The 11,565-nt window shown below is 27.9% G+C and overlaps 1 protein-coding gene across 4 annotated transcripts; it reads right to left on the reverse strand.

Annotated features, from left to right (window-relative positions):
* Positions 1–403: 403 nt before the first annotated feature.
* On the reverse strand, positions 404–2,694 carry LOC137822082 (uncharacterized). 4 transcript variants are annotated; one of them, XM_090295935.1, is made up of 5 exons: positions 2,372–2,694; positions 1,131–1,416; positions 960–1,029; positions 833–891; positions 404–722 (listed from the first exon to the last, which is right to left on the reverse strand). In XM_090295935.1, the coding sequence occupies exons 2-5, from the start codon at positions 1,245–1,247 to the stop codon at positions 699–701; spliced, it is 270 nt and encodes an 89-aa protein (XP_090152061.1). In that variant the 5' UTR covers positions 1,248–1,416; positions 2,372–2,694; the 3' UTR covers positions 404–698. The 4 variants fall into 4 exon arrangements, 2 of the variants coding, with proteins under 2 accessions (XP_090152061.1, XP_068483088.1); XM_068626987.2 differs by having other exon boundaries at positions 1,131–1,331; positions 2,372–2,683; XR_016515877.1 differs by lacking the exon at positions 833–891 and having other exon boundaries at positions 1,131–1,331; positions 2,372–2,693.
* Positions 2,695–11,565: the final 8,871 nt, after the last annotated feature.

Genomic DNA, 11,565 nt, shown 5'->3' on the forward strand with positions numbered 1-11,565 from the left:
CTATTCTTACCTCCTTTTGTAAGATGTGTATTAGATTTCAGTTTGCACATTTAAATCAATTTTTAGTTTACATTATACAGTGTATTAATATATTTAACACTTCTATTTTATTTTATTTTTTTGTCAGCATTTGACACTTCTGATATCTATATTCTTTTCAAACTTCAGTTAACTTAAAAGCTAAATTTCACCTAGATACTGAGATTTGAAGAGTTAAAAATGCATATATAATTAATGCACATCTATTGACGTTTCATCTTAGTGTGTATAATTTCAGTGGATATTCTATCAATAAATGTAAATTATTTACAGTCAATCAAAAGAAAGTTAATATGTTCATTAGTATAGTTAGCAAACCCAATGGAAGAAGGAACAATACATGTATTTTCAAATGAAATCAAAGTTAAAAAATTAAAATTTCCTTCATAAGAGAATGAATATTCATTTTGCCACACAAAAAAATCCAATACCTTGTTCCTACTACATTGATGTGTTTGTGTAGAAGAAGAGATGGGAAGTTTATCTCTTCTCCTTTTACACAAAAATACATGTCCGTAGAGGTAGGTCATAGGGATAACTAAAAGATCAGAGTTCATATATTACAGTCACTACTTTTGTCTGACATCATAATCTTCTTCAATATATCCTGTCTGCTGAATGTGTCTAATTGTCCACATATCTATAAATTAATATATACTTTATTCGGTCCCACTGTTAAGAAACTGAATAGAAAAAAGAAATCGAGTTCAATCCAAATCAATATTTATCATCGATCTCTAGTGCATTTAAATTAGGAATGGAAAAGAATTAAGGTATGCATAGATATTGATACCTTCAAGTAGGCAAAGTTTGGAACGAATACAAACAAGTGAACAGTTGGACCATCATCACCTAAATTTTGCTTTTTCAGCCACCAAAAAAAAAGAATTCAAGGAAAGCAAGGTGAGAAGAGAGAGAACCTGAGCTTGTACTGTTCAAGAACCGGAAAGGAAAGGAAAGTAGCATGTATGTACAGTGCTGATTCGCTTCCTGAAAAATGTTATACAAAAAGTCACAAAGTTATATACATATATTTATGCATATACGAGGGCAATCATCACATTTCAAGTTGGATTGAACAAATTACGTACCATGTAATGTTCATCAGGGACTTGTGAAACTGTTATATATATGTTAATTACATAGGTTGGAGATGATGATGATGATTTTGCTGGCAAGTGAAAAAGTACTACTAGGTGTGGGGGCATCCAGCTATAAAACTCATGCGACTGTTGCAGATGTTTGCTGAATCTTGGGCAGCTTAGTGGGGAAGAGTTAATACTTACAAAGACCTAGAAGACGATATGTTACATCAGCTACAGTTGTGGCTGCTACTTTTGTGCCAGGCGTACAAAGACTATTAACCTTGGATGAATACTAAGAAATTGGTCATGTTGAAGAAAAAAAGTATGTATAAGTTTGTGTGTATGTATTAATATTAATGTTAAGACAAATAATGGAGACAACAGAACGAAGGAGCTCCCCTTCAGTCCAAGCACAGAGCAAGAGGGATGCAAAATATCTCCTGCTTCATTCACACAATTACAGTAGCAAATGGCCTTATATAAACCCCTACTGTGTGTGTATGAATGAGTCAGCATATACTTCAGCAACCCTTTAGTCCCCCATACCCATGCGTGGGCTGAAGGAAGCTCCTTCACTCTCTTTCTCTCCCTGTACTCTAGTATCACTGAGATGTACAACAATGCATATCTTGTGTACACGTTTCATTTCCTTCCCGAGACAGGTGACAAAATGGCATTGATGGGTTCAAGGAACATGTACTGTTTATCTTGGTCATATTGTTGCTGGCAGAGAGATAATAAGCGAATAAAACAATCTAGCTAGTAAAAACCGACCAAAAGTCTAAGTATGTATATATATGGTGAGGTTAGAGCATATGAACACATTAAGGGTTTAATAAATGAATGATAAAATGGAAAATTGTATAAATGGATTCAGATTCTATTATATGAATCAATGAATAGATCAGATGACAAGATATGTAGTTTGCTCTCAAGTAAGAAAAGCCTTTATGCTGATCTGAACCCAAATTTACCTTGCAAAGACTGTTATGTTAGTAATTAACTTCTTATTAATGGCCACAAAACTAACAGAAGAAATAACTGGAAAAGGCACTTGAGTAGGCCCAAAACAAGGCGAGTTTTAAATAAAAGAAAACTGAGGAAAAGGAAAAGGAAAAAAGCTGAACAAGGTGTACAAAACATATATATGTATGTCCATGCAAGTATAAAATCTGAGAATTATGTTTGGTTTGAAAAACATTGTGGGAAAAAATTGTACCAACATATAAAAGGCTATATGTATGTACCATATTGAATCCAACACCTAGAGAACAAAATAGGGGGTAGGCATAGAGCATGAATCAAGTGCAGGTAACCCTAATCATGAGAACTGCAAGATCAATAATGAAGAAGAATTAATCCAACACAGTATAGAATTGGTAGTGATATATAAGTTGTTGAAAGATAAGAGTTAGAAGGAGGTGTGTGTGAGAGAGTGTGTGAAAGGGTTTGGAAGAGAAATGAGAAGAAGAGAAAGATGAAGGTAGAAGAAAGCAGGAAGGGGGAATTGAAGGTAGATGGTGGCAGAAACCCTAAATGAGATATGTATTTTTATGGATATCTGCGCTCAAGTGACGAAAGAAAAGGAGAGTTATAAAGAAATGAAAAGAGTAAAGCGGAAAAAGGAGTTGGTGCAGGGTGAATAATGAAAATAAATAAAAAAAATGTTTATTTAACACCTACACTCTACCTTACCCTCAATAAATATTAATATTTTAATTATTTATAAAATTTATAACTCTTTTAATTTTGAAACATTTTGCATTTAGTTTGTATTTTCATTAAGAAGATGTTTTTTTTTAAAAAAAAATTATTACAAATTTTAATATTTATTGTAGGGGTAGGAAGGAGAAGGGAAGGGAGGTAGGATGTCAAAATTGTATGATTATTTATATGGTTGATAGAGGGTAGTAGAAACATGGTGGGTCACTGTCCCCATGAGAGTCAGAGACGTGAAAGTAACTCCAATATGTAAAAATAATAATTCTGCTCTGTGCCACAAACGGAACATAGATCACAACTATTCACATCATACAACTCAATTTCACTCTCACAAATCAGCTTATTTTTTCGAAAATGGAATAATATGATTTTTTTTTTTAAATGGACAAAAAAATTGTATTCCGATACTAGACAAATTATACACGTGTAGAGTACGAAATAATTTTAAAGTAATTAATTGATGAGTTTATGTACGACTTTAGTTTATTATGAAAATAAATTTGTTTTCATTAGGTTGATCATTATTTTTGGGATTATCTACTTTTTTATTTGAAGTTTTGTAATATTTTAGTTTTAAAAGACCTTTTTGGTAAATTAAGAGAAAAAAAAAGTGTTTATAAACTTTTGAATTTAACTCTTTAAATGATGTGAGATTGTTAAAAATCTCTAATTAACAATACATTTTTGAAGTATTATTTATTTTGAAATTCAAAGTTTTGTCATAGTTTTTTCTTAAAAAATATTTCGGTGGATTAAAAAAGAAAAATGTATATATAGATTATCGATTATCATCTTAATAAATGTTGGAGAATAATTATTTTTTAAATAATAAAATAATTTAAAAAAAATTTGTTGATTTAATATTATAGTGTTTTACTAAATATGTTAATATGTATTACTTATCTAAAATTTTATTTCAGATTGAGAAATAACATATCTACAACGCGTCATAAACGTTTTAATTAGTAGCACTTGAAAAAAAAAATATTGAACATGTGAAAGTATATCTTTTTAAAATGCCGGATAACCTTACTGCAAAGGTATTAAATTGAAGTTGTACTTGGTGTTAGCTACTTCATTTATATCAAATTTCATTGAATTTGTATTTCATTTATCATTTCAGTTTAATAATTTTTATTCTTTTAAAAAAATACTTGTTATTTTTTCAAGTGAAAATAATTTAAGAAAGATTTAGTTGATTTAATATTATATTATAAAGTATTTTATTAAATATTAATATGCATTACTTAACTAAAATTTTAATTCTGATTGAAAAATAACATATCTGCAACGCGGTGTTAGATCCTCTCATAATTATCCATGTAGCTTGGAAGCGCGTTGTAGTGAAGTAATTAACTGTTTCACGCGTACTTTAACTTGATCATTTCTGGAAATAGCAAACCAAACATTCACTTTACAATGTTTCTAAATTTGTCACAGCTTATTTACATGCACTTTATATATTCATAAATTTGTTCAAATTTACTGTATATTAAAACAGGGATTCTTAAAAATTATATAACCCCTAAATTTTACAATTTTTAACAATAATAATAAAGTATACATTTAAAGTGGTGTATTATAAATCTTCCACTGGACTAAAGCTTGAGAGATAAATAAGAAAAAGAAAAGACTCATAAATCTTTATTATTTTAAAAGGGTATTTTCTTATATAAATTATTGATATTTTTTGTGAATTTTGAGTGTAGGAATTAGACGTTAGACAGTGAAAAGTAAAATTAATTAAGGTGGCACTTTTTGTTATAACCTTTTTTTCACTGTTGGATTCCCTTATGTTTGTCTCCCATATAAATTTTCACGAGTTTGTGCTAGACAAAGAAAGGTGAGGCCCCACGTACTCATGTAGCCAAACATTTACTTCCTCCATTAACTCTCCTCAACTATTTTATATATGTGAAATTAATTAATTTTTTAATTGATATAAAGTGATTTGCTTAACAATATAATTCTGCATCACACTTTAAATCCATAACTTTTTTTATGAAAAACCTCCTCAAGTTAATAAATATCATAAAATCAAATTGTTTAGTTAAATAAATTTAGAGAAATTTGTCGCATGAAAATATTCTATGATCACCAACTCTATATTATATCATTTAAATATATTTGAATGATATAACTAATTAATCTCACAATAGAATATTGGATATTAGTTACTGAACGATTAAATCAATTCATAATGTAAAATAGCTTAGGATAAAAAAATTTACTCAGGAAACCCAGATTAACACTATTATTTATCAACATTTATCTTAATATATATCTATGCGTCAGGAATTGTGCTAGTTCAACCAAAAAAATTTACCACTAAACTTAACTGTCTACTTTCTAGAAAAAATGGAGAAAATGTGACATCCTATATTTCTCAACTCTAACTCTAATATTATAATATACATAAATTTTCAATATACATAACTCTAATATTATAAATATTATAATATATATATATATATATATATATAATTTGTATAGTATAGAAATTCAAAATATATCTCTATTTTTAGGAAATTAATATTTATAAATATCAACAAAGTAATAAAAACAAAAATATATATATTTTATTTTTTCATTGGAAAACTCTCTCACCTACAGCCTCACATGCTCCAGTATAAAATATATGATTATGACAGATAAAAAAAAATAAAACACAACAAATAAACAATAGGGTAAACTAGCTATACAAAAAATTGTTATATAATTTCAATTTCAATTAACAAACATAAAGTTGTCAACTCTCATACATTTTCACAAAACCATCAAATGTCTATCATAATTCATCTTTCTCATGTTAGACTTCTACTGACTCACGACACATAGATACTTGACTCTACTTTCAGAACACTCGTGTATTGAAATTATTGTCCAGAGACTTGCACCTATCATACTACTTGATGTGAATCCATACAATCATGCGCATAATCATCTCAATATCTCATTATCTCATATGACAGGGTAAATCCATAAAATTTGTTCTAGTCTGTTCTTTCAAACCTCAAACTTAGTCATATGAACCTCTTTCGACTCTCACCAATGGTTTATCTATGTGATTTCATTATATAAGTAGAATCAAGACTGTCTCATTCATAGAACACTCACAAATTATTATACTCTAATAACAATCTTAACATAGTATTTCATTTCCTAAAAATACTATGTTTAGATCAGACTTTCACATCATTTCATACTTCATGTAACACATTAATACACCATTCAATCATATCACACATGAACTCTAAAAAATGAAAAAAATAAAAGTATGAAAACACAAAAAAAAAGACAAATTTTTTGTTTAAAACGTTCTCTTCTTCGTGAAGAGATTTGCAGGTGAATTTATATTGTTTTTGTTTTAAAAAATTAATAAATTACATACTGATTATATATGTAAATTATATTTTAATATATATATATATATATATATTACATGTATAATTTCTTTATTAATTATTAATATTAATTTCTATATTATAATAAAATAAATAATAAGTAAAAGATTAATTTTAATTATAATACGTATTTTTATTAAATTTAATATTATTTTAATTTATTTTAATTCTAATATATATTTTTAAATCCTTTTATAAACTTATATTTTTTACATTTTAAAAAAATTAAAAAATCTTTCACAATATCACATCAATTACAAACTTCAATAAACTTTATTCACAAATATACTCTAACATACCTCAATCCAAACAACCTCACTTTCCTCTCAAATCATTTCAGATTCACTTCCTCAAATTCTCTCCCCAATCCAAACACACCCTTAAACTCATAAGTAATTAATTTTAGTCATGTTTTTAAATAACATTTAAAATTTTCACTTAAAAACAATATACAATAACAAAATAGGCTATCACTAGCAAAAATAAAAATTTTAGTTTTTTTTACTTGCTTGAGCAAGAATTTACTCACTTAAGCGATAATGGGTCTTGCCCAAGCAAAAATCCTCTCGTTTGAGCGAGATTGAACCCAAAAACACTAAAAAATTTATCCATTTTCATCTAAGCGAGACTCCTTCTTGCTTGAGTGAGAATGGACCCGAGAGTATTTCATCTTTTTATTCTATTCTCGCTTGAGCGAGATATGCAGAAAATCTTCATAGTTCTACCTAATTTCATCATACATATACAATTTAATTTAACAATTTAAACCACACATATCTTATTCAACATAATATTCTCATCAATTCACTTTATCAATCTATATAGAGTCATTATATCTAACACAATTTACATAATTCAAAGTCAAACAATAACAAATTCAATAACTCATTCATTTCGAGAGTAACTTACATTATATCATCAATACAAATCAACCAATTTTTCATATTCAAACAAAAACATCTACCATGAATCATCCATATCAAAATCAACATATTTACATTTGATTTCAAACAATACCCCCACATTACTCAGAAACAACCAATCCTGCGAACAAAATTTGGAATCAGTGACCATGTCACCTCACATTCAGATCTTCTAACCTATGGTTCTATTTGAAATTAAAACTAATTTCTCTTACCTGAGTTTGAACATGTGCTCACTAAAAATTCCAAACCTACCAAAAATTCAAGGAAGTTTAACCTGCACCATAAAATCTTGATAAAAAAATATAACTACATCTAATAGAGACTAATCCTGAAGCTAGAAACCTCACATGCAACAACATCTGCCAAGACAGACTTAATATTTCAAAAATTGACTCAAAAAGGAAAAGAAAAAAAATGAGTTTATCAGTCTAAAATTTTGATCAAAGCTTTATAATATTTGTTTTCAGAAATCGAAGAACGCATTCCAATCAATCGTCTTTATGATAACTAAGATGTTGAAAAAATTAGAGAAAAAAAATAAATTCAAAAAGCTTTTAAAATGAAACAATAACTTATTTTTTTATTTATATATTTTTTTACTTTAATAGTAAAATATCAAATATCATTTAAAGTAATACTATTTACATTCGAAAGCTATTTTCTATCGTTATAAGGAAATACGAGAAAATTAATTGAACCGGGACACTAAAATACTGTTTTCTTTTCTTTTTATATAAATATAATAAATGCTGTTTGTATTTCAAAACTGAGAAGTAAGAATTATATATATATTGGAAATTAATTAACTGCGACGCCATTATATGTATTGATAAGATAAATAATCTATATTTAGAAATTAGAGACGGTAGATTAAATATTTGGAGGATTTAATAAAAATATATTACTTATTTATATGGATCAAGCTAACTTTCAACCCAGGTGTCTGTAGACAGTTAATATACATTATAAGTTACGTTTTAAAGGTTTCAGTGTTTTTTCTTTCTTGAAACATAAGTTTTCAATCAAAATAAAATAAAAATTTACTATTAAATAACAATAATAATAATAATAATAACAAATTAGAAATAAAAAAGTAAAGGCAATTATTGAGAATTGATACGTAGACAACTTTTTTTGTTGTCAGAAAGGTAAACTTGTTTCTCAGAATGGGGAAGGGAGCGACGAAGACTGTTTATTTTTCGTACTTGCAAAACTGATATACTTTTATTTATTTATTTTTACGAAGTCTCAGACAGAATAATTTAACAACCTTCTATTAATTATTTTCCCTTTTATTTTTTTCCTTCTAAGTTATTTATATTTCTTTACTTACTTTTTATTAGTTATTTGTAACTATGTTTTAAGTATTATTTAAATTTAAAAATATTAGTCTTAGCTATATTAAAAATATTTTAATTTGCTCTGTAGTGAGCGATTCATTTATAACTAGACATGCATTAACCTGTATACAACCAATTTAATTCCCTTGAAAAAAATATTTATTGTGTTTCCTATAAAAATTAGTAAGTAAAAGGCCAAACTAGCCCTAAGACAAAACATTTTTACTTATTCATCACATTTTAAAAATACATTTGTTTAAAATAGTTACATATTTAAAAAATACCTTCATTTTATTTCGAGTTTATCTCTTCCCATGAAATAAACTCCATCTATCCCTTTAGTTTTAAATGCTATATGTTGCGTACAAAATATAATGCTAATAATTCAAGTAACTATTATTTCAACGAAAAGCTTTTTCAGTTAAATTAATAAAACTTTATTATCTAATCTTAACAATATTTCCAAGAATATTGTTAATAATTAAATTGCTAAAAATAAAAATAGATTAATAATCAATCATTATACTGCTCACTGTTAAACGCGATGACATTTTTTATGTTACTATATTTCTTCTTGTAACACTCGATTTCTTATTTAGCATTTACTTTTAGATTTAAAAAAATCTAATTATTAATTATTTTTAAAAATATTTTGAATTCAGTCTTCTCTTATTACATCCAAATCTTATCATTAATTACTTTTAATATATATATATAATTAAAAATTCAGTTTTTATATCACATCCCAATTTCTTATACTCGCAACTTAAAGTTTTTTTTACTTTAATTTATTTCATGAAATAAAATATATTATATTATCGGTTTATTTGTTTATATTAATTATGCATAGAATTAAATATGTTTTTTTCTGTCTTTAGTTTAAATTTTAGATTTTTTTTAATATTTATAGTAAGTTATTGAAATTGGTGTTTACTAGTATTAGTATTTTTATGTAAAAAACGTTAATTTAGTTAATTGTATTATAATATTAATACATCTATTAACCAGTTAATCAGTTAATGATGAGTTAGCATAAAATATTTTAAAATTTTAATTCATACTTCAGTCTTTTATGACAAATACCAATTCTAATAGTTTCTTTATAATAAGTATCGAGGAGGTCTAATGTTTAGATCAGAACAAAAACTTTCCGGGAGAAACAACATATTTAATTTTAATTTTAATTATTTTTTTATTTTGTATTCTAAATTCTATTTAAATTAAATGTCGTCATATAATACATGAAATATTTTTCTTTAAAAAAAGTTAACATTCCAAAAGATACTATTATTTTCAAACCAAGTGTAATAGTTGTATTGTTATTTTTACTGATTAAAAAAGCCTTTTTTTTTCAAAAGCATACTTTATACCTGTATAAACTTTAAGCCGACACATGTTGATGTGTAAAATGGCTTGCTTGCCAAAATGCACATCAACATTTAACATTCATAACACAGAAATCTATATTTTGAAAAGACATTGTTCATCATATACTTTTATACCTAACCTAATTCCATACTTGGGTTGAAAAGGGTCGTCTTCCATTTCAGAATGCTTCAAGAGTGTTCAACATTTTACAATGTGCTTCCTTAGCTGGTCACGATATTCTTCCTTGCATATGGAGACCACCCATCTATGCTATGTTTGCATCATTCAGCTGTGCTTTTGCTAGTCTTACTCCTCATCATCAAAATTTCATAAACTGTCAGAGTACCCTATCACCACGTGCAATGTGCGCCACGACATGCTTCTGCCCCATTCTCCAACCAAACTTTATTTTCCATTCCAATCTAATGTTTACGCACATAACTCGTTGCAGACTTCAACTATTTATTCTGCATTCACCATTCCACCTCACTGCACCCTAACTAGCTAACACAAAGGCCTACTAACCATAGGGTTTGGCTCAAAAGGAGTCAAAGAAAGTCAAGAGTTACTTTCCCAAGAAGAAAAAGATAAAGACCAAAGAACGTGGCAAATAGAGTAATAAAGTGCATATATGCTCATGCAACTCGTAAACTTAATAATGCTCACTAGCTATACTCATACAATCTTAGTTGTACTGAATTATGATAGTTGAGTATACATAACTTGCTTTAGTGTTTTTACAATTAAGCAGTTATGAATGTAGCTTTTCCTGTCTATGGAGGATGATAAATTTTAACAAAGAAATCACTAGGTAGGATCAAATTCAGTACTGTCTTTCTCCTCTTAAAACTTGAACAAACAAATAAAGAAATCTTGCATAATATATTTCAGCATAAAGTTGTATATCTGTGTATGCATATAATGACAGAAAAAACTAAAGAATGGAAGTTAGGGAAAGTCAAGTACAATAAAAAATATTAGTGAGTGGACGTGATTATCCTGTAGTTGGCGAGTTTATAATTGGGTGTGTGGTAATTAAGTTGGTTAAAAAATGGGAAAAGCAAAACTAGTAACAGCGAAGCAGGGAGAGTGATGGAGTAGAATAGAACAAACTAAACTGAGAAAAGAAATGGACATTTGAAAGAAGAAAAAGGAAGAAAAAGAGAGATGAAAAAGGTGATGATGAAGATTAGGAGTCAAAAGGGTGGAAGAAAGTGATGATGGAAAGGGATGAAGGTTGGGACTTTTGGTGGGCGGGGGTCAAAAGTTGAAGTGATGCAGTAGGGGAATTGAAAGGCAGTGAGTGAATAATGTGTTCTCCCACAATACCAGAGTGGGGAGCAGCAGCCAGACCATCAATGGACCACAAAAGATATGCCTTCACCATCTTTATATCTCCCCAGATTCTCTTCACATTTATTTCCCATACAATGTTCAACTTTTCCTTAACCATTTTTCCCCAGTCCTCAGTTTCACCACCTCCACATCTTCTGCTACCAAATTTAGTTATTAATTTAATGTTGCCACCTACATTCACTTTTCTGTTTTCAGATTTATATATTTGTGAATGCTGTATGACCACATTTTCGTTCTCCATCCACAAGCTGCCGAGTGTACACGTAATTTTTTTTGTTTCTACTCTCTACTATCTCTTTTCATCTAACCCGACTGAACAAAAACT

Source organism: Phaseolus vulgaris, chromosome 9 (genome assembly GCF_051622355.1).
Source record: "Phaseolus vulgaris cultivar YP4 chromosome 9, ASM5162235v1, whole genome shotgun sequence".
In the NCBI taxonomy this organism is placed as follows: Eukaryota; Viridiplantae; Streptophyta; class Magnoliopsida; order Fabales; family Fabaceae; genus Phaseolus; species Phaseolus vulgaris.